The sequence below is a fragment of the Sturnira hondurensis genome, unplaced genomic scaffold (assembly GCF_014824575.4).
Source record: "Sturnira hondurensis isolate 20B ecotype Veracruz unplaced genomic scaffold, ASM1482457v3 Scaffold0003801, whole genome shotgun sequence".
NCBI classification, from domain to species: domain Eukaryota; kingdom Metazoa; phylum Chordata; class Mammalia; order Chiroptera; family Phyllostomidae; genus Sturnira; species Sturnira hondurensis.
In genome coordinates this window covers 7,421,990-7,449,983 of record NW_028076432.1, presented here as the reverse complement: position 1 = coordinate 7,449,983, position 27,994 = coordinate 7,421,990, and the positions used below count along the sequence as shown (strand labels likewise).

General features: G+C 37.2%; 1 protein-coding gene and 1 long non-coding RNA gene across 2 annotated transcripts in view; one reads left to right on the top strand and one right to left on the bottom strand.

Moving 5' to 3' along the window:
- The window catches only part of TMEM135 (transmembrane protein 135), a 228,999-nt gene that overhangs the window by 57,302 nt on the left and 143,703 nt on the right, over positions 1-27,994 (bottom strand). Inside the window, exon 6 of the mRNA XM_037042919.1 lies at positions 25,005-25,051. Coding sequence (XP_036898814.1) covers positions 25,005-25,051 — 47 coding nt within the window. The remainder of the gene's footprint in view (positions 1-25,004; positions 25,052-27,994) is intronic.
- LOC118984751 (uncharacterized) lies at positions 11,486-14,571 on the top strand. Its single transcript, XR_005065982.1, has 3 exons — positions 11,486-11,572; positions 11,653-11,657; positions 14,561-14,571. It is a non-coding gene; the product is annotated as an uncharacterized LOC118984751 (long non-coding RNA).

Sequence of the window (27,994 nt, the reverse complement as noted above, 5' to 3'; positions counted from 1 at the left end):
CGTTCAGCCAAACTAGTACCTACTTTGCACTCAACATACTGCTGCCTCTATAAGATAATCATGGGAACACTAGTAGTCACACAAAAACCTTTTTATTGAAAAAGCTGCTTGAATGTCTGCCTAAGCATTCAGGTTACCCAAAGAGAGGCACTGTTGGAACACTAATGAGAAACCAGGATGCAGCCATCCTTTTGGATAATTCGTTAATACTGTGTGACCTTTCACCTTCGATTCCATGACCCACATTACCTTGATGACCATTTCACTTTTTAAATTTCATGTCATTATTTAATGTTGTTGTACAAACTGTAGTATGTCATCTCTCAAAGGGCACATGCTCATCTCCTCAAAGAGGTATGACTTTTGAGCAATAAATTTGTAAAATGTTGTCCTTGTTTTCTATATTAAAATTCATTTCAGTTTTTAAAGTATAGTATAATCTGTGTTTTCAAAGAAAAAAAGGAGTTTAAAGTTACATTTTCCCCCACTCCTAGTTTAAACTAAAAGGTCAGGATGAATACTCTGAAATTACAATATAGACTCAAATAGTGGAAGAGTTACCAGTACCCAACACTTCATTCCCAAGATGTTACTGAAAGGGAGGAAAAATCAGAAGTCACCTGGAATACCAATGGAATACCAACTAATGCAAATTAATATGTCTGCAGGAAAATCATCAAAGAAAAAGCCTTCTCCCCTGGTATTAGTGAGAAGCAGTAGGTCATATTCCCTTCATACAAGCTCAATTAACTTGTGAACCGTGTTGTCCTCATCTTGACAGTTAAGACCATAGTTTATAATCTCTCTATCAAAAAAATAAAAAGAACAAAAGACTGCACATTCCATGTAGTCTATACAAAAAACACTATTAAAAAGCCTATACAACAAAAGAAGACTATACAAAACTAAAAATTTTTCATAAAAAGTTTTGGCCTGCTAGGGCAAGCTATAAAAAAAAAAAACCACTGAGATTAACTTTTAAAGATGTTTCAAAAGAAAGAACAAAAAGAAAACTGTGCAATAGGTATGCATGATACCAAATTAAATTTGGGATGAGTGACAATAATTGTTAGATAATCTTTTCCAAAGAAATGAAAGAAAAGGGGTATTACCACATAGGTGGCAACCAAAGCCGATCTATCCTCGCGAGAAACTCTAGCCTGTTTGGTGTTTGAAGATACAGTACTCGGTGTAACACCATTTAAGGTCTGTCACAAACAAAATGAAAACCCAATTTAAACACTCCAGATCTTCAAACAAAAGTCCTATTGCAAATGCTCTACTTTCAATGAAATGCACTAAGCCTATAGAGTCCGATTAAGTCAAGCCTGAACAGAACTTCTGAATTGTCAATAGGCTATTAGTTCTTTTCTACTTTTGCAGAATTACCAAACACCATCAAAGAGATGCATATATTTAACACAAGCACCACTAAACATAAGGCAGAATGTCTCACTTAAAAAGCCTGAGGTAACACAACCTGTATTATCATTTTCTTTATTTTTTTGCCCACTAAAAATTGACTAGCATATTTTCCCCAAATCCTTCATGTTACAAGGCTGAAGCCTGATACTTTTTTCTTCCTACACTGAGACTATAGTTTACATGCAGAATCTATTTTATGTGTGAGAAAATTTGGATAAATATACTATATTTTATAAACACTTAAAATAACACTAACTTGTTTTTAAAAACCACCAGAGAGATGATGTGTGTCTGTGCATGTGTGCGCCTCAAGAGACATGTAACAGAAAAGAGGAAACATTTAAAGGCATGAATAATTGGAGAATTCCTTTGTCATCTATCTGGGCTTGAATTTTAGCTTTACATTTGATAGGAATGCTTCATCTTTTCAACCTCAGTTTCCTCATCTGTGAAATAGAACTACAAATGCTATTTCTTAAAGTTCTTTCAGGAAAAATAATGCATATTAAGTGTTGAACACAGCACCTAGCACAAAGTAAGGGCTCAAGGAATATTAGCTGTTCCAGCTGCCACTGCCCTGCTTATCCTTTTACACAGATCAGATTTTCACTAAATATCTTCTTCCTCTTTTGAACTCCTATGGTGTGCAGCTATCTATTCTTTCATTTAGCACCCAGCATATGTAGATTTATATTTTGCTAGTATGTGTCTGCAGGGAGCTGATTACCAGACGCTCCTCATATTTGCTGAAATCACCAAAATTCTTGTTCTTTAACCAGTGAATGACCACACAAGTGCTATAAGACTGGATTTTTCTCAATAATGCACTTGGTAAGGGAACGATTACAATAGTAAGAGTTGACAACTATTGACTTAACGACTATGTACTGAGGCAGGATCGAAAGAACTAGGAAAATTCCTGGGCAAGTGGAATGGGAAAACTGAGACAGATAGTGTTAAATGGCCAAACAATTTACATCCAGGTAATAAATTTAAAGGTCTTATCTGTGCTAACCAAGGACACTCAAGAGCAAATGGTTTACACATTCAGTCTGTGCCCCTCTTAGGTGACACACTTTATAGGTGACACACTTTATAGGTGACACTGACCAGAGAATGACCCTGATATACTCATTTTGATGATTCCACATACTAAAGGACATGCCTGGAAAGCTGATGAATATTACACTGAGATCTTCCCCTCAGACTGCCCCTAAAATTCCCACCCTTAGAAAACAGATAAAAACCTTACGACAAAGGTCCCGCTATGCATTCTCTCATGAGCACGCCTCCCCTTCTTTCCTCAGGCGTGCATCTGCCTTCTCTCTGAGCTCTGAAGGTTCCCCGGGGACTTGCAACCAGGGCAGCGGCTCATCTCTGCTAACGCCCTCAGCCTGTCTCCAAAGGCCCTCCTTCTGCCCCTGGAACTTGTCTCCTGAGTCCACGCAGCCCCGCTGACTCACTTATTCTGCCTCTGTGACTTTCTCTCTAAAGGGTCATGGCACCCTTGCCTAGGCAGCTCCGCCTAAGCTACTTCTTGTTACGATGTCTCTCCTATCTTAAGCCTTTTCTTCATTCCGCTGTCCCCAGCTTTAATAAACATATTCTGAAAGCCACCTGGACTCATAGCGTGAAATCTTTCCTGCATGAAGTCAAGGACCCACGCATTCCAGACCGCACCAGGGCAGACCTGCCTCGTCCTGATCGCCCAGTGATAGTAACAGGCACTGATCTAACAAATTATTCAATTCTAGCAATAATCCTAGGACTTACTATTAGCCCTATTTTTTAAACAGCAGAGAAGTGAGGCAAAGGGAAGATAAGTAACTTACCCAAAATAACACAAGTTAGTAAGTGGTATTCAAGTCTAAGCAACAGACTCCAATTCCTGTATTTTTAGCCCCTCAGATGACACCAGACCATTTTAAAGGCCTTATAAACTACCTGAAAAAGTTTATCACTGAATGGCTTTAAACTGGAAGCACATAATTGGAATGCTCTCTGGTTACAGTTGGAAAATGAGCTGGATAGAAGAGACAGTAGATGCCTGGAGACCTATGGGAAGGTAGGTGTGGCAACCAGGACAAAAGCAGTGGCCTCTAACTATGGAGTAGAGCTCCAGTAGTGGGCATGAAGGGAGTCTTGGGGACTCGAGATACAGTAAGGAGGTAAAATAGATAATTCTCGATGACTGGATATTCAAGTAATTGGAAAGGAGAAGTCTGGATGATGGCCAAACTTTCATCTGGGACCAACTGGGTAAGAGGCAATTCCATTCATTAAAATGAATACTGGAAGAAAATAGTTTGAGGGAGAAGAGGTTAGGAGAAATGTGAAGGCAGAAACAATAAGTTCACTTTTTAATGAGGGGCAGGGAAGGAGAGAAACACTGATGTGAGAGAGAAACAACGATCAGCTGCCTCTTGCACATGCCCCAGTCTGAGACCAGACCTGGAACCCAGGCATGTGCCCTGACCAGGAATCAAACCCACAACCTTTTGGTTTATAGGATGATGCTCCAACCAACTCAACCACACTGGCCAGGACAATAAGCTCAATTTTGAACAAATTTATGTTGAAGGATGGTAAAATAACTAAGTATGCAGCAGTTTAATATATTGATCTGAAGTTCAGGAGAGCTGAGCTACAGATACAGACTACAGGGTGATCAGCAGGTAAGTGGTAAACTGAAGCGATAGACAACCCACAGAGAATACAGAGAGTAAGAAAAGCTGAGCTCCTAGGAAAGAATATTGAATACAGGAAAATTTAAGGATTGATACAAATAAGAGAACAACTAAAAGGAGGAGGAATGACTAAACAAAAAAGTATCAAAAGAGTGTGAGCTAAGAGAAACCAAGGAAATAATGTTTTAAGAAATGAGAAGTAGGCAACCGCATCATAAGTAGTTGAGAGACCTTTTAAGTTAAGAACAAGTAAGTGTCCAGTAGATTTAGATCCAGGGTATCTCAGGGAGATCAATTTCAAAGCATGATGCTGCAGAAATCAGATTACAGTGACACATAAGAAAGTGAAAAGCAAACATGGACACCTGATTTGAGAAATCTGGTTGTAAAGAGGAGGAAGGAAATAAGGAGGGACTGAAAGGAATTATGGGGCAAGACAGGGTTCTTTCACTTTCTCCCCCTCTTCCCCAACCCTCCTTTCTTTCTAACAGGTAAACATAGTTATAAGTGCTCTAACATGTAAGTGTCTCCTGATGCTGTCAGCTGAATCTGCATTATTGTCCTCATCACCAACCCCTTGACCTCTTATGGTTTTTTTTTTTATCCTCACCAGAGGACTTTTTTCTTCATTACTTTCATAGAGAAAGAGAGGGAAAGGAGGGAAGAAGGAAGGGGAGGAGCCAGAGAGGGAAAGGGAAAGGGAGAGAAACTTCAATTGGCTGCCTTCTTGTATGTACCCCAACTGGGGCTCTAACCCACAACCTGGGTGTGTGCCCTGGCTGGGAATTGAACTCTCAACCATTCAGCATACAGGGTGACACTCCAACCAACTGAACCACAACAGCCAGGGCTTGACCTCTTGTGTTTCAATTCTATTATTCTTTCAAGGTTCGGATTAAGACACTTCTTGTTGGTGAAATGTTCACTATACTTCCTAAACTAATCACAGCACCCTTCCTGTTCATTTTACTTTTTTCTTACTACTATGTTACAACATTTCACATTCCTTACTAAACTAACAGATGGACAAATATCTTAGTCCATCTGAGCTGTTTTAACAAAGTGCCATTCAGTGGGTAGCTTATAAACAACAACAATTTATTTCTTAAAGTTAAGACGAAGGTACGAGCAGATCTGATGTCTGGTGAGGGCCTATTTCCTGGCCCACAGATGGAGCCTTCCGGCTGTATCTTCACATAACAGAAGGAACAAAGGATCTCTCCTGAGTCTCCTTTATAAGGACACTGGTCCCAGTCAAGACTGCCCACCTCTCTTCCAGGGCACCCACAACCTAATCGTGCCCCTAAGGCCCCACTTCCTAAGGCCATCGTGGTGGGGGTTGGGATTTCAGTACATGAACTGGAGGCAGAATGGGGGTGCAGGAGACACACAAACACCCAGACCACAGCAACACATATCATTTCCTCTAGCAGGAAATGCACATAGTAAATACTTAAATATTTCCTGAACGAATAAAATTCAACCACCAATTTATGTTGTTATTACTACAGCAGAAAAAAAAAAAACAGAGAGAGACAAATATAATAGAACTGACAACACATCACCAGTCCTGGCCCGTGGTGATAAGGGAAGCTGTAGGCATCGTGATATTATATAGAAAAATGCTCTTGCCATCACCTCCCATTTTTTAGACAGACACTGTAGTGCAGAACAGTTTCCCAATAGGTATGTGTGCCAAGAATGACTGAACAAAATGACGCGGTGCTAATCCCTCCCTACTTGGACCTGACTCGGTGAGGGTGCAAGGACAGACCTCTAGGCTGCCCAGAACCTCCAGGTCGGCTGCTCCCATCTTCCCCACTACGCTGTAAAGACGCACAGTAACACTTTCTAAGTACAGCATGATGTGGAGAAGACTGGGCGATACTGGTGTAGTTGGGTAGACTGAGAAATGAAAGCAGGCTCTGAGGTGAGAAAGTCCCAAACTCAAACCAAAGTTTTCTATTTCCAGCTATACAATCCATGGCTAATTGCTTATCCTCTTAAAGCCTCAGTTTCATCACATGTAAAATGGAAAAAATATCAGTACTTACCACAGTGGGTAGCAGGGAGAGGTAAGGATTAACTCAATCCTGTTTATAAGGCCCTTAGCACAGTGTCCAGCACAAAGTAAGCACTCAATATTACCTAGCTGTAATATTACCTAGGTAATATTACATTATGGCTATATTATAATACAGCTATATTTACTTCATAGAAATGAAGTAAAATATTACTTCATTTTTCATCAAAGGCTTAACATCCAGACACCTTTGCAGCTGGAAGAAGGGGAAAACCGGCTCTGAAATGCTGAGAGACATTAACTGGTGTGCTGAATGTTTTACGGCACATGTACTTGCATGCTATTCACATGTGAGACTCTGATTAATACATGACTCCATCAGAGAAGCTGATATTTAAACAAATGTCTGTTCCTCAGACTCATTACATGTGTCGCTCCCTAATGTGTTGTTAGCTCTTCCCCTAAGAATGTGAGGCTTCTCTCATTTAAGTTGCATATCCAGAAATCTGACTTTCTCAGCTATTTCCTATAGAAAGGTTTTCCAAACATGTGAGAATTACAAACAGGCTCTACCTAGGGTTTATTAGCATTTTTAAAATTACACTCCAAATAAAACTGGGCACTAAAAGAAAGTATATTGTGCCCAAAATGTGGTCTCCATAATTACTCCCACCTTGTCGATGACCACTTACAGAGAAAACATAACCGACAGATAAAAGAGGGAGCGAACGCGGAAGAGAAGAAATATGCTGAAGTTAAACAAAAAGTCCAACAGCCAAAAACAGGGAACGTGGTTAGACTGGCGGGGTTACATACAGGGCAAGGGGTCCAGATCTGAAGCAGATCTGGATGTAATCAACCAGCAAAAACAGCTAAATCCAAAGGAATTCTGTTTTGAAAAGAAAACAGAACCTTATACAAGGTAGATGTGAACAGCCTAATATCTATTTAACTCATGTTTGGAATGAAAAGAAACAACATTTGACTGCTGAAGTGAGGTTAAGCCGAGTAAAATTAGAACTTAAATTCAGTAACGCTAAAAAAAGGAGACTTGTGAGAAGATAATGTTTGAAATACACAATAAAATTCTAGTCAATCTCTTTTATGGCAACAGCTGTTAGTAACATTCCAATTTCTGCTTGATGTCAAAGTTTCATATTTCAATTACAGCATATTCTTAGTGTGGCAAATTTGATCAGAAAAAATAAGTAAATCCTATATTCTACAGCATAGTTTCAGACTCATAAAATTTCAAGTAGTTCATAGCTTTAAAAAATAATCTCTTTTTATAAATCTCTTTGGAAATCTAGCCAGTAATTTTTCAACAAAATGAACATTAATATTAGAAATAAAATAACATCCTTAAAGGTAACAAATGTAAAATAAAGTTTAAGATATTTCTGGTTTCCTAGAATAAATTTTTGTATCTTAAATTTGAGAGATTACATTTAAACGGTAATTGACTATATCCAGCGAGCTTAAGGCTTGGAACTGTGATGCCTAAATTAAAACAACTAAAATCCTTAATATGTACAAACTGCCGTTCAAATAAATCTTCAACATCTACCCATTTACATTTCATAAAGAAAGTGATCAATTCATGATAAAAGATCAGAAATGATTACACATATACGCTAATTGTAAACTTTTTTCCTCTTAAGTATTTATCAATAGTGCATTAGGAAGCAGTAATATAAATTTAATTGTTCTAAAATGCCACACATTTGTCACACTTAAAATGGCATAATGGATACTTAATATTAAATAACTTGGTGCACTACTTGTTACTTCCTTCACGTTGTGTATTTAAGCAAAACAGTGGAAAAACCGACGAACAGAGACCGGAAAAGAAACAGAGTACAGAAGGGAGGCGGAGGATGAAGGAGAAGAGACTGAAACACAGGACGGAGAGCAGAGCCATCAGACTATAAGGCAGCTTTGAGTTTCCAGTTTAATGTCCAGTCACAAGAGAGAAATTCCGGATTTCTAATGGCAATAATCAGAAACACTTATTATTTCAAATAGAAAGATTAATAACCCCATCTGATGGTATTTCTGATATAGTTAAAACTATTCCATATATAAAATCAAAAATATACAGGGTCAGGCACACCTCTTTCTATTACAAAACCTTTTATTAAAAAATCATAAGCATGTAATTCTGTGACAGAAGCATGTAACTCAAGCACACCATACGACATTTTAGGTGAAATGTTCAAATTAAAACTATACATTTTTATACCCATATTATTGTCCTACCAACCACACTCAAGCAGGCGTTTTCTGCTGGAACCTGTATATTAATACTATTTTGACCAAACTTTTATCTTCCTTAATTTCTAGATCTTTCTATTTAATTTGACCTTTCCTCTCCAAAAGGCTTTCCATCAAACTGTACTATTTAAGAGTATGAAAATACTAAATCTTCTGTCATGTTCTTCACTTACATTTCAAAATAGTCAACTGTTATGCAAATAACTTCTTGTATATTTTTTAAAAGATTTTATTTATTTCTAGAGACAGGGTAAGGGGAAGAGAAAAAGAGGGAAAGAAATATCAGCCTGTGGTTGTCTCTCACACATCCCCTACTGGGGACCTGGCCTGCAAATAAGGTATATGCCCTGAAAGGGAATCGAGCTGGCGACTCTTTGGTTCGCAGGCAGGCACTCAATCCACTAAGCCACACCAGCCAGGGCTCTATTGTATTTTAAAGTAAATTATTCAAAATGACTTCTACCTCTGCCTCTACTGTATAAGCTCTGACAAATCACCAAGTTCCTCGGAAACTCCATTTCCTCACCAGAAAAGCAACCATGCTCTATTACATAATCTCTACTTTCTTTCCTACTCTAAAACTCTATGATCCTATGAAACACTAAGTATTGGTAATATACACTTTATTTTGTTTTTTAAATATTTTATTTTCATTTATTTGTTTTTAGAGACAGGGTAAGGGAGGGAGAATGGGAGGGAGAGAAACATGAATGTGTTGCTGCCTCTCATGTGCCCCCTACTGGGCAACCTGGTCCAAAACCCAGGCATGTGCTCTGACTGGGAATCGAATCAGCAACCCTTTGGTTTGCAGGCAGGCACTCAATTCACTGAGGCACACCAGCCAGGGCAGTAATATGCACTTTAAATGAAGACCTTATTTTCTGGGGAATTTTCCAACACATCAAATTAACTTAACACAATTTGCTTAGAGTCCATGAATTCTTTAACTTCAGTTATATTTAGGCTAAAAGAAACAAGCATCAAGATATACAAGGTCTGTCCAGAAAAGTCCAGCCAATATAACAAGAATGATTTGTGCAACATTGATGTAACCAGGTAGCCAAGGAGAGAGGACTGGAATGTGCATGCATGAACAATAACATCTTCACTATTATACTAGTCGGTGGGGGCAACAGACATAATCGAGTGAGGATGTGTACTGTGTGGCCATCACATTCAAAATGACTGAGTGAGCAGAGCAATGAATCTGCATTAATTTTGTGTTAAGCTTGAACATTTCTCTGCAGAAACTATTCGGATGTTCAGAAGAACACAGCTATGGGCAGCCGGTGATGGACAGCTTCATCCTAACAAAGCACCCTGCTCATGCACCACATCTTGTGCAGAGTTTTGGTAAACATCAAGTCACCAGATGACTTAGATTAGCTACAGCCCAGATTTGGCATCTTGTGACTTTTCACTTTTCCCAAAACCAAAACCACCTTTGAAAGGGAAGAGATTTCAGACTGTTGATGCATTTCGGGAAGACATGACAGGGCAGCTGATGGCAATTGGGAGAACTGTGTGAGGTCCCAAGGTGCCCACTTTGAAGGGGACTGAGGCATCACTGTCCTACGCATAATGTTTCTTGTATCTTGTTATCTTCTTCAATAAACGTCTCTATTTTTCATATTACGTGGCTGGATACCTTTTGGACAGATTCTGTCATATGTCAAATCTATAAAGCACCTCCTACAGTAAAAGGATGACTTTGAAGTTTGGCTTTACTAAAATAAAAAACAACAACAAAATGGAAGGAGTCTAAAAGAATGGAAAGGAGGGCAGTGATGATATTACAGAGACCAAAGATGTAGAATCAAAAGTTAGTAAATATTTTTACATGTGCTCTTCATAGTAAAAATTCTTTAACCTCCATGCAAGAGACTACATATATAGGACAAATTTACCTTTCCTATTTGCTCTCTGTAAAGCATTTTAATATCTACATTGATTGCTCGAAGATAAAACCACACCCAATATGACCACATACATGTCTAGCCATACCAGTTGAGTTACATGCTTGCCAAGAGTCTGCTGTTTCTCTCCAAATGTGCTTACGTCATCTGTATTTGTTAATGTAATTATGTAACTGACCTACATATTACATAAACCAAAAAAAGGAGGAAAGCTTTTTTCTATGAAAACTGACTTGAATGCTTGGAAGGCAATAGCTAATAAGTATGGTTTATACAACAAAATGACTCTAGGCTACAGCTAGGGAACTTACACTCAAAGAAAATGCTTTGGCAAATGAGCAGATATTTACATATATGCAAAGTACAAATAAAGTACATATACATGTATTGATATTTTGGAGATGATGTTAATGAAAACGCATGTCATGCCACTGCCACAAGGACAGTTTTGCCTGCATAGCTTCTGTGCCCTCAGCTTAGGCCTCAGAAGGGATACAGGGGAGCAGCCTGCCCTCAGCGCCCCACAGACCTGCAGTGTGACACAGAGCCGGGCCAGCCGACCTGCTTGTTATACACCACTAAGGGTTTGCAGTTGTTGTTTATACAGTAACTGACTGACACAACAGTATAACAGGAAAAAATAAATATTAAAAGCATTAAAGAGCTCCTACAAATCAGCACAGTAAATCAAACAATGAACAATGGGTAAAAGATATGAAATCAAAAGGCTCATCAGTAATAATTATAAAATTCTCAGGATTCAAGTAATTTCAACCAGGTTAGCTGACCATAGTAAATCTCCCTACATGTTTCATACCAGTAAAAGTTGCTGGTGATTTTTAAAAGGTGAGGAGAGCAAAGTTTTATCTTTCACAACAGTCCCTGAAAATATCTTACAATAACATGCTATAAGGTAGGTTCATCCAAAACATTGGACTGGCCAAAAAGTTCGTTTATTTTTTTCTGCAGGATGGCTCTGGTAGCACTTACCTTTAACTTCATTCAAAACAATTTTGTTAGATTCTTTGGTGGCAACTGTCACATTAGCATGCTTTTAAAAAAAAACTTATCAAAATTGGTGATTTTTGTGTAGCCATTTAATATTGAATGTGGAAGAAAATATGCAACATTTTCAGCATATTATGCTTTATTACTTCAAGAATGGTAAAAACACAACTGAAATGCAAAAAAAGATTTGTGCAGTGTATGGAGAAGGTGCTGTGACGGGATGAATGTGTCAAAGTGGTGTGTGAGGTTTCACCCTGGAGGTTTCTCACTGGGCGATGCCCCACAGGTCTATGATGCACAACTGGTCTATGTAGACCAGTTGAAGTCGATCGTGATCAAATCGAGGCATTAATTGAGAACATTCAACATTATACCACGTGGGAGATAGCTGATGTACTCAAAATATCCAAATCAAGAAACTTACTGGTGAAAATGAAAAATGTGTCTTTTATTTTATGGAAAAACGTACAGACTTTTTAGCCAACCCAATGTTAGAATCTGGGATTACCAAATTCAAAAACCAGTTTTGAACATTCAAGCAAGAAACAGAGTTAAGATATCAATTGTGCTTCCGATATTATAGTTTGATGTTTCTGTGATAGAAGAAATCAAATCTCATAAGCTCAACTGCTTTCTATCACCTGACTTTAAATATCATTTTTGTTCTGAATACACCTAAAGAACTCAAAACCATAAGAATGACATGCTTCATTTCAGTGCACAAATCACCTAAGAAAGCACAGCTGGGATCCGAGCAGTTTGCTCAGAGGCCCTGGGCTGTGACAAACATCTTACTCTCTAAGGTCGAAATCCTTATGTTCTGCATGCCCTTTTGTTTCCCATTTTAGGATGACAGGAAGAGGATGAAAAGCCAGCACTCAGCTACCTTCAAGGTCCCACCAGTACAAAGACTCTTTGTGATTGACAAGAGAATATAAAAAAGGGAGGAGACCCACTTATTCCTTCCTCTAGGAGGAGACTCTGGCTGAAATTTTAGAACTTAAAAGCTTCTCCTATTCTGGCCAGCTCACCTTGAAGGTAAACACCTTCTTGGTTCAGTGACTCAGTCACACACTAGAAACAGAATACATACTGAAAATTGGTAATAGTGGAAAAAATATTATTCTACTGTGAATTTTAGCTCAGCAAGCTATAAGTGATACACTTCTTCCAGTAAGCCCTGTCTCTAAACCTACACAGCATGCAAAATAAGCCTACATACATGGATATTTTATTTGAAGTTTTAAGGATACAAGGGGAATAAATCCAAATATTTCCCATTGTTGCTATCTATGACTTTTTAAAAGTATATAGAATGTATCATGCAAGAAAAGTATATAATATGATATATCATAGAATATTAATACACTTTCCATCTATGCCTGCTACTCATTTCAGTGCTCTTGTATGCAAGGAAAGTGACTTTAAAACACTTCCCCTAAAATAAAAAGAAAACACAGTGAAATTTTTCTTCAAAATATAATCAATATCACTATATAATAAAATATAATTTATGAACTATAGACTGAAAATATAATCAAGTTATGAAATGATCATTTGTATTTCCAAAGACTGCAGGTCTAATCTGTACTGGAAGTGGAATGCATTGGCAATGGACTTCACAGAGGCGGTGTACTCTAAGAGTGATCTATGACTTTTCATTTCCAACAAGAATGTACCAGACTCACATTTGAGAATCTATTCCCTGAAAGCCAACATTTTCATATAAATAATTTATTTCAATTCTTCAATCTTGTTTTTCTCAAATTAATAAATACATTTGATATTGCACCTTTGATATCTACACATATTTCTGACATTACTCTTTGTTGGCAATCCTATAAAACTTTTTTAACTGTACTTTCAAATGTCAGTACCAAGTAAAAAAAAAAAATCCTTAGCTCGTAAGTACCAAAAAATGTTCATTCTTACTGAGACAAATTTGTATTAATCTCATATATACTTGTGACTTTTTTACTATTTCCCTTCAAACTCTAGAAAGCAGTATCTCGGGACTAGGAGCATGCACATTATAAACTGCAGTTCTGACAATGCGGAGAGAGGGCTGACAAGCCTTGCGGGGCACTCGAGTATTCTCCATTCTGTCATTCTTGGAGGGAACACTCCTCCTTCAAATTCACCTGAGAAAAAGAGAAGTTTCCTGATGTCCTCATTCCCTTTCAATGTGGCCAAGAGGCCCACAGACACAGCAATGTCACTGAGATGGGGTAATGAGAGGTTTAATGGTGGGGACACAAGAAATTCCGTGCCACCGTGCAACAAAGATGTTTCCACATCATATTTGTCCATAAGAGCTTTAACAGATAAAACTCACATACTACAGTCACTCACTATTAAAGTGGCTTTTAGCATATACACTGACTTTTGTAACCATCATCATAATTACTGTTAGGACATTTTCATCAACATTAGAAAAAAAACCCACTTCCATTAGAAGTCCCTCCCCCACCCTTGCAAGTCCCCTTACATGGACAACATCAATCCACCTTCTATTTCTATGGATCTGTCTCCTAATCTGGACGTTTCCTGTAAAGGGAATCCTACACTATGTAATCTCCACAGCTCAGTTTTAAATAAAAAACCACCCCTAGCCACTGTTTACAAGGTGGCAGTCATTAAAAACACACAGTAACCCCACAAGGGAAGCACTACTGCCATCCCCACTTCAAGACGAGAAACCCCGGGCACGGAGAGGCTAAATAGCTCGCCCAAAATCACAAAACAAGTCAGATAGACTGAGGATTGGGACCTACAGTCTGGTTCCAAAGTTCATGCTCTTGATGAACTCCGCTACACAACAGCCTCCCTTGATTGCCTCTAAGAGAACTCAAGCAGTAAAAAGTAAACAAAGAGAAAGGCTTGAAAAAAAAAAAAGAACAGTGAATTATAGCATTCCTCCTAGCTGGTAAAGCAACTAATTAAACTTAACTGCTTCAAATTTGAACATCTGTATCAGCAAAGTCTAGTCTAAGAATTTTCTGTGATCAGTAATAATGCTCCGTAAACAAGCAGCAGACATTTTAACACACAGGAGAGCATTCCCAGAGCATGGAAGAATAGACGCTTGGAAACACTGTTTTAGTCACATTTCCATCGTTAAAAAGTTATCACCAGTTTCTTAGTGAAGACTATGGCTTCTAATAATGTGTTGTGTGTACAAATAGACATGGGTGCAAGTGTGAGTGTGTGTAAATGTTACAATACAGGAAGTGCTGTGTTTCAGGCTGTGTTGGGTTGCCTATAAACTAAGGGGGTAAAAGAAGAGAGTATGGATGACGATGATGACGATGATGATGACGATGATGGTGACGATGATGGTTTTGTTTAGCAGTATTCTTCCACAGTGAGCAAAAACTCTGGCTGTTTTTCTAATTTACAAGACACCATGTCCCATCATAAAGTAAGTTTTATCATTCTTTTATATTCATCATGAATTTTCAAATGTAAAGGTCTCTCTAGGCATTAGAGAGACCTAATGCCTAGAGATATCATAACTAAATAAAGCCAAAAGGTGATTCTTGACAGTATCTGCAACCATTTCATCATCTTTCCATAGACCAATGTCTTCTAATTTTTAAGTTTATTATTTATAAACTATACTCAATTCCAAATAATCTAAATCCCATCCGTGCATACACAGGTTATATTTACATGTCCACCTGAATAAGATGGAGTAGGTTAAAAACCATGACTGAGGAACTGGGTGTATGGGTCTGTACAGTTGGGATGCTAGTTTTGGATTCCAAAATAATATTTAATATTAATGTTTAGCCATAAAGTGGGTTAAGAATGAACAAAAAACTTAATTCTAAGAAGTTTATAATGTCAGGCTTCATCTAAAAGACCCCACTAAAATGCTTTTCTTTGGGAAGGCATGTCACTAGATGGTAGGGGTCCTATGTCTCTAATCACCATGGAGCTGACAAATGAACCTTAGAATGCTAACCCAGAGTTTTACGTTTTTAGATAAAAATATGTTTGTATTTTACTTATTTTTTTTTGCTTTGTATCAACCACATTTTGACAGATTATCTCTCACACACATGCACACCTGTCCGAAAAGTATTCAGCCACGTGCTGTGAAAAATAGACATTTATTGAAGAAGATACAAGAAACACTGCACATAGGACAAGGGCATCTCAGTCCCTTTCAAAGTTGGCACCTTGCGACCTCACACAGTTCTCCCAATCACCATCAGCTGCCCTGTCATATTTTCTTGAATCTCATTGACAGTCTGAAACCTCTTCCCTTTCAAAGATGATTTTAGTTTTGGGGAAAGCCAAAAGTTGCAGGATGCCAAATCTGGGCTGTAGGGGGTGCTGAGTCTCCCAGGTGCTTTAATGTTTTGCCAAAAAAACTGCACAAGATGTGATGCATGAGTGGGCACATTGTCGTGATGAAGCTGCCAATCCCCAGCTGCCCACTGCTGCAGCCTTTTGAATCATCTGAAGAGTTTCCGGAATGTTCAAACTTAATGCAAAAGTTGATGCAGTTTCATTGCTCTACTTGTTCAGTTATTTTGAATCTGATGGCCACACCATACACATGCTCACTCAATAGCATCTATCACTCCCACTGACTAGTACAGCGAAGTCGTCATTGTTCACATATATGCATTCCAGTCTACTCTCCTTGGCTGCCAGCTTACACTGATATATGACTTTCCTTTAAGAAAAAGGAAGCTTATATGGAGACAGTAGTTGGCCTACAGCTTGGGGTAGCAAGCAGGGGTTCAAGTTAATTTTTGTAATAGACACCTGAGATACTAATGAATTTCATCAGAGAGTTGAAAAGCCCTTCACAGCTGTCATAGTCCATTCAAGCTCTTATAACAAAATACCAGGACTGGGTGGCTTTTGGAAACAATGGAAACTCACTTCTCACAGTTGTGGAGGCTGGGAAGTCCAAGATGGAGGCACTATCAGACTGGGTATCTGGTGAGCACCCACTTCTTCATCGATGGCCATCTCCTCACTGCAATCTCATACGGCAGAAGGGGCAAGGGAGCTCTTTCAGGCCTCTTTTATAAGGGCACTGACACCAGTCATTGGGGCTCTCTGCCTCATGGTCTCACCACCTCCCAAAGACCCACCGTCTACTAATGTCACCTTGGAAGAGAGGATTTCAACATATGAATTTGGGGGGACACAAACTTTCAAACCATAGGACATAGGACAAGTTTTCTAATTTACCAAGCAGATGATATATCAGCAAATTCCAGGAAAATACTGCCCTCTAACTACACCAAATATATACAAGAATAAATGTTAATCCTTTAAATACAAATAGCCACTCTATCCAAACTTAATAACTAAGGCCTCCAATTACCCCACTTCTTCTAGCAATTGTTTCCTTTTTCTTACCCCTCTTCTTTACCATTTTTCCCTCCCCTACAGGCAAAAGGTAAAACAGAGTCAACTGCATATAAGCAGGGTCAAGTGCATGGCAACTACTGGCTATGAAAAGTTGACAGAAAAAAGATAGCTTTTAAGAATCACCTGTGGCTTTATTCAGTTCAGTTATGATGGACTATGATGCAATATAATGCCCAGAGAGATCTGCAACATGGAGGGGAAAGGATACCTGTTTGGTTCCATTTTTTAACCATTTTAACTGTTGTAGATTTTTTTAAATCCAGTTTCCATGGATGAGCTAGTGACTGGTTGAGAGTAAGGCTGACAATAGAGAAAGAGATAGCCAAATCTTACTGCTCTGGCAATTTGGGGCCAATAGATCTCTTCTCTCTTCTTTCCGAATCTCCTCCCCCCACACCTGACCACCTCACCTAAGCCCCCCACCATGCCCATCCACCCAGTATCTCCAGAACCCCCTCTGTTCCAGTGCCGCTTGCTGCGCTGCCCCTCTGCCCTTTCAGTCAGAACAGCATCAGAATGAGGGAGCGATGGAGGAGGGGAGAGGAGTGGGAGGAAAGCCCCAGCTTAAACCGTAATTCTAATCCCTTGGCTCTTAGATTTGCAGTATTAGCCTGTATTGTTTAACTTTGGTTTTAATCGTTCTTTCCAATTCTGTTCTTCTATCCCCTCACTTCCCACTCCCTATGCTCCAAATTTGTGCTTCGAACATGGGGCTCTGTTGAGCAGCTCGAGAACGGCATCATTCCCCATCCTTCTGCTTTGCCTCCAACATACTCAACATCAGCATATCTCCCCAAAGACATATTATCATAGTCGTATTTGTTTCTGTAGTACCACTGGCACTATACCCCCAGTACATCTTATGGATTCATTTACAGGTTAAATAAGATTTAATGATTGACTTGGAAACATAAACACAACTTTTAAAAGGTTATTTTCTTGTAGGGGTATCTATTCTAAGTTCTCAGAACCACAGGGACAATTTTATGGATGAAAAACTGAAGATGAAAGAAGCCAAGTAACTTGCTGACGGCCACAGAGTCAGTACCTGGTAGAGCCAAAACCTAGAGAGAGAGCTGACCTGTGCAGCACTAAAGCCTGCGGCTCCCATTACGCCATAGAAACTCCTAAAGCCCTTGGATGCTTTCATTAAATCAATGAAAATTCTGAAAAGTTAAAACTTTTATTTCTAATCATTAAATGTTTTAAACTCAACATTATTCATTCAAACATTTACTGGCTACTCTTTTACCCCAAATTCCCTCTGGTAATAGTCACAATGCTAAAAAACTGTTACATCATCAGGAGAAAAAATATAATTAAAGAATTTGCCACTTATTAAAATTTATCATGATTTCTTATGCCTCTTGCCTATGAAGATTTGATTTGCTGAGACTTCTGCAAAGGTAATGGATTTTTACACACAAGGGGAATTTTCTTGTGCTCAGAACAGAAATGCCTTATTGAAAAATGTTTGTCAAAATACCTGTGAGTTGTCATTTTCAAAACGAAAATATTTTCATGTCTCATAGCTACTAAAAAGTAAACTGAATGTAAAAGAAGAATTACTCTTCCGTCAGTAATATAAACATAATTTGTAGAACTTCGAACAATCACTTTCTTTTTCAAGATACAACTATTATTACTACTAAATTCTAGCTAAATTATACCTTAAAGATTAAATAAAAATATAAGACTGTATAGTGCCAACTTGATTTAGCTTAACAATGCTAATAGAGGTTAAAATTGTAACAGGTTGAAGTGTATACCAGGATGCTAGTATAAAAAATTATAAATATAATCATAGCTCTTCCTTTATTTTAACTGCAAACTACATCTCGATTCACAAGGGGTTCCCATATGCAGTGGAAACTCGGAACTGCTATGGGACTGAAATAAGCTTGCTGGCGATGAATGGTAATAGTATGTTAGTGGTATAAACTTCTCACTGAGTTAATAACATATGGATGTCATCCACTTCTTGAACTTCAACATCGGTGAAAATAAACATTTTTACATTTTAAAAACTACCTAAAGTGCCATTTATTTTTATGAAAATAAAACTGCAGCAGATTTCTGAAAGGCAACTGGCCACTTCTGATAGGATTATGTCCCATTAAGTCCCTACTTTAGGAGTTACACTTTAAGTTTATCCTTTTTCTCCACATATTTCCCTTTGTCTTCTACTAAAAAACGGTAAACATTTATATTACTTATAAAATGTTTAAGCAATGTTTTAATCCTTACTTGAGTATATGTTTATTGAATTTCAGAGAGAGAGGAAGGGATGGAGGAGAGAGAGAAGAGAGAAAGAAACATCAGTCACCTCCCCTACACAACCCAACTGGGGATTGAACCCGCAACCTATGTACGTGCCCTGACCTGGGATCGAACCCTCAATCTTTTGATGTATGGGACGAAGCTCTAACCAACTGAGCCACCAGGCCGGGGCTGAGCAATTTTTTTTTATCTAGGAACAAGTTTCTCAAAGGCTGACGAGCAAAAAGTGAAAACAGATTTGCCACAACTTTCTACCATAGATCAGAGTGCAATCACCAAATGGATAGACTAATTTTCTACCCATCCCCTGCCAAATGTCTGATTAGTCATAAAACATAATAAGAAACGTTATATCCTCAGAGGAAGTGATTTGCAACATGTATGGGCCTATGTTTTCTCACCCTTTCCATTTGCTCTGAGAAAAGCATCAGTCTTAACAGGGCAGATTTGGCATTCTTTGGTAAGCTCACTGGCTGAATTGTGGAACTGTCCTGTTTTCTCCGCACACACCTTCTCGGGATACATGCTTTCACAATGTTACCTTTTAAGAATGGCAATGTATTTCGGAAGCCAAAAACATGGCATTTTTCCATTTCCTACCTCCTCTATACATCAGTCCTCTTTAATTCAAACCATGTGTCAAAGGCTTTCCAACAGAGTTTCGATTCCTCCTAATCATTTATCATGACCTCTCCCAAACAGGTTTAACAATCTACCCGTACATGTTGACATTTTGGGCCACATTTTAAATTATTTCTCTTGTCTTTCCCATCCCCCAACTTGTCACTCTCTATTTGTGCAACCATTTTACATCTACTTAAACTTTCCCACAGTTTGTCAAATAAATTAATTATTTAAAAAATACAAAAGAAAAACCCTAGTCCTGTAACAACTTGCCCTTTCTCCTCTCAAACTTCTTGAGTTTAGCATATTCATTCTACTTCCTGATCTCACATTTATTTTTTTTACATTTTTCCTAACTCTGACAAATAATTAACAATGATAACTGAACATATTTAAAGTGCACAACATCTCACATTTATTTTTTAATCTACTATCCCAAATCAACTACAAAAATTTCTGTAGCAGGTGACAGATGATCACCAGATTATTAAGCAAATGAATACTTTTAACACCTTACTGGATATATCTACAGCATTACCACTACAGATAATGTCCTTATTCCCGAAAGTCTCTATTTCAATTAAGTTTATTTCCTAGTTTAAAAGCAAAAATCACTACTTCTATCCCTATTTTTCCTAAGGTAACAGTCACTGGGCCAGGTGTTCACACATATTACTTCAGTATTTTCTCACACTGCTGGCTGTTACCCAACAGTGGGTCAAAGCAGCTTTTCTCAATAAATAAATTAGAAAGGAAAATATCCTAATGTATTACATGTAGCAAGATTAGGTATTATTCTAGGAAATGTGAGTGTGTTTATATTCACAATTCTTATTTTATGTCACATCCAAAAAAAGCTTGAAAGACACTGTGTGTTACTTAATCCCACAAACTCATTTATTAGGTCCATATAAAAACTTATATATTTCAGTAATGAAGAAACTGATGCATCAGAAGTTATATGATTTGTCCACAGTCAAGCATCTGGTGTGACAGCCAAGAAAAGTCGCTATTTTATCTCCTGAATTCCAAATACCCAACCAATATCTACGTATCTGAATATAAATGTCTAAAAACACCTCAACTTCAGTATCTGCAAAAACCTATACTCAATTTCCACACATTTTCTAATTTGCTCAGCTTCCCGTTTGCTGCCCAGCCACATCCAACCTGCAATACTCGTATCTCAGATCAATCCCCTCGTCACCGAATCAGCACCAGACCCCCCACCCTGTCCTCGCCACTCTCTCCTGGACAACTACCACAGTACCCCTCCACCACTGCTTCTCATGATGCCCCCCTTTTAAGACCTCAATTCACTCTCTATGTTGCTAAAAGTAATCTCTTCAAAATAAAAATCTAATTATTTAGGGCCAACTCTCGTAGCCCACAAGTAAACCTCTGAAACTCTGAATGCCATACATAATTTTCTAGACTAAATTTTTGTGTATGTCTGTACAATCCTTTAAGAAATAGAACCTAATTAATATTTAAAGGACTTTCATTAAAATCAGAAAATGGTTGTCCCAGATCAAAAGTTCTTTACTTACTTTTAAAGTTATTTCAAAGACACTAAGTTAAGTTTATGTACAGAGTCCAGGACAAGCACAAATGTCTTTCACTGAAGAACTGTAGGTTGTTCAGCCAATAATGTTGTTTTCTTTTTCCTTTTTACTTGACTACCTTTACTATTTTTTTAACTTTGGGATGACACTGGTTAATAAAATGATACAGTTTCTTAAACACAAACACTACATCTTTATCTTGAGACCAGACCTGATGAGAATTCATCAACCCTGTTTTTAAGTCTGTTTAAAACAAAATAAACTTTAATTTGTACTAGTTTCTAACTAAAAATGCAATGCTTTTCAATGTTCATATCAGACTAAGATGCGTTTATTGTGAATCAGTCATAGTCTGCAGATCGTGTGCTATGACAAGCCTGAGCCTTTTGTTCTGCATGTTTGAACAAACATTGCAGCTGCCTTTGCAAAAGGCAGGTAGAAAGAATGTCTAGCCAAGTATTCACTGGGATGGGATCAAAGTTGTCACAATATGCTGTATGATACCATCTATTTTAAATCAAATTATTTAAAGAAAAATGAAGTGAAATTATTTCAGTTTTAAAAGTAGTATTAGTATTCTTCAGACACAGAAACAACGTTGAAAATAAAACTTACAATGTTGAAAAAAGTGTTGAATGTGCCATTATTTGGGGGGGCACAACATTAAGCATCGTGGTTTTGCCATGGCGTTTGTGTTGTTGTTGACTCTTTGCTTCTCAATTAAAACAGAAAAGAACTAGTGGTTCAGAAGAAACTAACTTCTTTTCTCCACAAGACTGTTGAGAGGATCCTACTGAAGCCTGAATCAACAACACAATAAATTCTTCCGCTTGAGAAAATGTATGCTCTTTACCCACAAATACACACTTGGAAATAGAGTAATGTTTTAAAGGGATGCATGAGACAAAACATTCTATCAAGTTTTCAACCAAGGCCTCTGTTGGCCTGAGTTGGCAGTGACATACAATGCACTGCAGTGCAGCTCTGACAAGGACGCGCATAATGACAGAGTGACTGAACAAAGCAGACAGGACTGATAGGCAGGATGCTCACTGCATATGTCCTGAGAGTCTCTTTCCTTCAAAACATCCTCCGAATACTGTATCCCAATTCCTAACAGAATCCATACACTGTGTTGTATCAATAGACAGCGTGATGGCTGGAGGGCCGGCTACTCACAAACTAGAACTCTCTCTTCACACACTACCTTTATTCAACCCAAGCCTCCACAGTGTTCCCAGGATCTCATTTGAATGTAAGCACCCTTGTTTCTGATGTAGAGACTGAAAATCAAGATAACTATGTATGAGATAATGTATGTGAAAAAACCTTATCTGTAAAAACATAAACTATTAATAGCTATGCAAAAGTATGGTATTTTCTCCACACATTTTAATAACCACAATTTCAATACTAAAAAACACCGTGTTACTTAGGTAAATTCATACAACAAATACTTATGGAACTACTTCCTCAAGTTTTTCTTTTAAAAAATATTGGCACACTATCTCTCTTTTAAAAGGGGGTCTCATTTCCCTTTCCCGCATTTATGGGTTTGGGTAAAAACACAAGTTGAATCATTTCTAACATAAAACATTTCCCTTATGTTCTTCTCAAAAGCCATTACCATATGGAGTCCTGGGGACAATATCATTTGATAGTTCCTTGTCCAATTTTATGCAATTGGAACTAAAATAATTGTTAATAAATGGAATGAACGTGTCCTCAAACACCTATATTTATAATAAAATTGAATCTTAAGAATAAAATATTCTAATTCAACTGGACTCACCCACTGCTATGCACAGTACATTCTGTTAATTCCAAACACAGGTACAGGTCACACAAACATACAACAGTGTTTTGCTTGGTTGCGGTACTTTATAAATAGTTTTACTTTACCATTTACCAAACTTCTTTTGTTGAGTTATTCAGACTAACTTCTGCCAAGAACACTAGGAATTTGGTGATAGTGCTTCTTTTAGGAGAAAAACAACCCCTTTCCTCAGAAAATTGAAAATGTTTGTCTTGGCTCTAAAACCTTATATTGAGCCTTCTGGAAAGTATTTTAAATTGTTGTTTTTAACCTAGACTTTGTGACTGGGACAGGAAAAGGTTCCGTAGCTCTGCACCAAAATACATATTTATAGGGTTGATTTTCTTTCTACACCAAAAATACTAGGTTGATGGCAGCAGTTTCTAAAGAACCATGCTAAAAATTGAGCATTATCACTATATTCAACACAAAATTTATTTTTTAAACCTCAAGAACTTCTGATGATTAAGAAATGCTAAATGCTGATCAAATATGCACTTTAGGTGTCATGTTGGGAAGGACTGTTTTATTTAACTACCAGTTCTGTTAGAAATTTTAACAAAAAGAAAATTTACTTGATATTATATTTTCCTTCTGTGTATACCAATAAAAGACATGTTTCTAAGTTTTTATCTTTTTTACACTTTTCCCACTAGGTATGCTTTATCTTCAAACTAGACAGAACATAAAAATAAACCACGCAAACTTTTTGCAATATTGTCCTAATAACGTGTCTCTATACAATTATGAAGTTTGGGGAAATGGACACAAATGAACAGTCATTGTTCTTAACTCCTCTATCCCACCCCTAAGTCATTAAAATGTAAGAGACCCCAGAAATCATATGGTATGTATAAAGCTGCACTAAAATGGTAGGTCAAACAATTTCACAAAGACCACCAGCTAGCTGCAGCAATGTTTTAGTCACTAATAACTGCCGTAAAATACTGCATATTGCATTACCAGTCCTTTGCAGATCAAGGTGAAACTGTATCTGTTTTTTACTTCCTTCAAACAGCCTGGCTATCCCTTTACAAAAATAACACCAACATCATCATTTTATATTGGCATATAACATTTTTGATACAGATAAATTAAAATTATATCACTGTGCTATCAAATACTTATTTAGGATGTTTTTTTAGGAAATTAGTTATTTAAAAATTCTGGTATGGTAAATTATTTCATTTAGGTAAAAAAAAAAGATCCACCAAATTTATTGAAATCAATGTTTGCCTTTGTCAATTAAATACAAATTTTAATTTTAAAAGGTTGGCCCTTCCTGCTGTTACTGGATTCTGCCTATATCCAGAAATATTAAGAGTCTATTTCAATGAGTACAATGACAGTGAAAAATGGAAATTAGTCATATTATTGCAAAGAAAGACTAAAAGAAGTGGACTCTTGCTAAACGAAAATCCTATTCTCATACTGCTGTGGTTACATAACAGTGACAGTTGTCCTCTTTACTGGCACTGAAATCCTGGACCATCCTAATGCCGTCCCCCACCCCCCCACACACACATTCCTCACAGTCAATGAAAACTATAATTGACATCATACACTAATTTAACATTTTAAAAACTATGATCAATGAGCTAGGTTACCTGCACAGAGGACTTAGATTAAACACTACCATCATTTATTTTCATTTATACTTAAAATATTAACTGTCTTAAAAGGAGACTGAAGAATATATAAAATCAGGCACAAAAAACACCTATCACAATTTGAGGACTATTAATTTACATATTCAACTTTCCATAGAAACCTACAAGTAGAATGTGAAAAAGCAAATATCCATCCACTCTCTTTCTCTATTTACTAAGGAGTAGGGATTTATCTCTAATCACCGAGAACAAAACAAAACAAAACTCATGCCACTCATGGGGGATATTGTTTGGGGAACACTTTAGTTACCTGGTTGATAAAAAATTACAAAGTAACACCACTTTTTCTATTAAAATAAGTAGGTATAACAGAACATACCTGAAAAAGAACATGTACATGGCAGCTGTGATGCAGAACAAAAGGACCTATAACAAGGAGAAAATACATTACTTGCAAAAGAACACTGGCATCATCATTGCTGTGCCCTATAAAAGCAAAATACCTACTATTAAACCTTGTACCTGAAAAAATGGAAAGATGTGCAAAAGTAGTCACACATCTTTCATTCCCTACCTCCCAAATAAATCATATCAAGTCGATGGAGAGTCTCTATACACACATATATCAATAAAGTTATAAACATTATACGATGTGTATATATAATTACAACATGTATATATGTATATAGACTGAGTAGAAGGATAACAAAGTTCAAAACAGAACAGCTGATTTTTAAAGATTACCTCTAAGAATGCCATTCAAAACTGAATGAAACCTTACCATCTGCAACAAGCAGGGGCCTCCAACCTTTGGCGTCTCTGAGCCACACTGGAAGAAGAGTTGTCTTGGGCCCCACATTAAATACACAAACACTAACAAAAACTGAGAGCAAAAAAAAAAAACAGGGTTTAAGTAAACTTATGACTTTGTGTTGGGCAACATTCGTAGCCATCCTGGGCCACCTGACACCTGTGGGCCATGGGTTGGACACCCCTGATTGAGGGTATTATGCTAAGTGAAATACATCAGACAAAAATAAATGCCATGATTTCACTTAAAAGCAGAATCTAAAAAATCTAATTACATTTTAAAAAACAGAAACAAACTCATAGACACAGAGAACAGATTGATGGAGAGGGGTTGGAGAACTGGGTGAAGAAGCACAGGGATTAGAAAGCATCAGTTGGCAGTTATAAAAGCAGTCATGGGGAAGTAAAGTACGGCTTAGCGAACAGTCGATAATACTGTAATAACTATTTACGGTGTTAGACTCACTGGGTTGATCATTTTGTAAATTATAGGAATGTATAATCACTATGTTGTACACCTGAAACTAATGTAATACTGTATATCACTGTAATTAAAAATTTAAAAGTGCCTGAAAAGACAAGTTAAGAAAAAAGACAGTGGCTTTTATAATAAAATCAACAATTAGATCACAATATTCATTAATCATTATATTAAGGTGACTATATTATTTAAAAAGTGTAAAATACAGTCCAGTTGTCAACCAAGTCTAATCAATAAGAATGGCTCCTAAAATTTTAATCATCCTTCATGGGATATAAACTAGCTATTTAAAAAGTCCTCTAAATACATGCATCAGAACACAATAACTCTGCATTAAAGCTCCCATCAAACATACCAAACGAAACACAACATACTAAAATGTACATGGAAAAAATCCAGAACCCAGATCTGGAACAAAAGCTGGGTTACACTCTTATGCCAACAGAGTTTTTCTCTTTACTTGCCGTGTTTCATTTTAGATTGTTTCTACTCTTAGGTCTGAAGTTTACTGGAATCAATCTACTTCACTGATTTCAATTTGATTTATCTTAATTCCATTGTCTGTTTGCTCTAGATTTATTTGCTTTTGTTTTCCTAGTTTCTTACGGGTACACATATGAGCCACTGACTTAAGATATTTTCTTTTTAAATATAGATATATAATGCTATAATTCCCTCCTAAGATCTGCTATATGTATATCCTACTGATTTTGATAAGTTGGGTATTCACTTTTATTCCATTCAAAATACTCCCTAATTTTGTTTTTCCTTACTTCTGTAATCCGTGACTTACTTAAAAGAATGTTATTTAGGCCTAGCTGGTGTAGCTGAGTGGATTGAGCACGGGCCTGTGAGGCAAAGGGTTACCAGTTCAATTCCCAGTCAGGGCACATGCCTGGGTTGCAGGTCAGGTCCCCAGTAGGGGACACATGAGAGGCAACCACACATTGATGTTTCTCTCCCATTCTTTCTCCTTCCCTTCCCCTCTCTCTAAAAATAAATAAATAAAATATTAGAAAAAAATTTGATACATACTTCTCAACAAAAGGAATACTCGTTTTATAAAACTTCAACAACCTAAATAAACATGCAGATTAATGAGTAAAACAACTTTTTTAAAAAGTATGTTATTTAGTTGTCAAATATTTGGGAATTTTCCATTATCTGTTTGTTACTGACTTCTTATTTGATTCTATTATGGTCAGAATATATTTTATATGGCTTGATTTTTTTCTAAATTTATCGAAACTTATTTCATATCCTAGAATATGTTCCGTATGTTTGGTCAATGTTCCATGTGTGTTTAAAAAAATGTGCATTCTACTGTTGCTGGGTGGAGGGCTCTCTAAATGTTAGTTACATCAAGGTGGTTGACATGGCTGGTTCAGCTCTTTTATACCCTTAGTTTTTGCCCAATTGTTCAATCAATTAATGATATGAGGTATCAAAATGCCCCACTGTAATTGTGACATTTTCTCCACAATCTCTCCTTAGAGTTGTTTCAGTTTGGGGGTTTGGGAGGGTGGGTTTTGGTGTATTTTGAAGCTCTGTTATCAGGGGCATAAGCATTTAGAAGTTCATCTACTTTATCATGATGAAACTGCCATTTTCAGCTCTGGTAATATTCTTTGTTCTGAAATCTGTTTTACTTGATAGCAACTCCAGCTTTCTTTTAATTGCTGTTAGTCTTCTTTTTATTTATTTGCTTATTTTCACTGTTGTTTTGTTTGAGTACTGTTTTCTGTCTTTTACTCCCATCCCAGCCCACCCTCCAAGTGTTTTCCATTCTTTTAACAGATGTGGTCTTTAGATTTGAAGTTCATTGCTTATAGACATCACATCATTGTTTCCTACTTTTCATTCTAACTGAAAATCTCCACCTCTTCATTACAGTATTTAAACTGTTTACAGTATTTAGTGTGATTATTGGTAAGTCCAGAATGAAATCTAATACCTTGCTATTTATTTTTATTGTCTCTTATTTGTTTGTTTTTTCTCTTTTCTGCCTTCTTTTTAAACTATTTTTTATGGTTCCATTTTCTTTCCTTTGTTGGTTTGTTAGTGTTTGTTTTAGGATT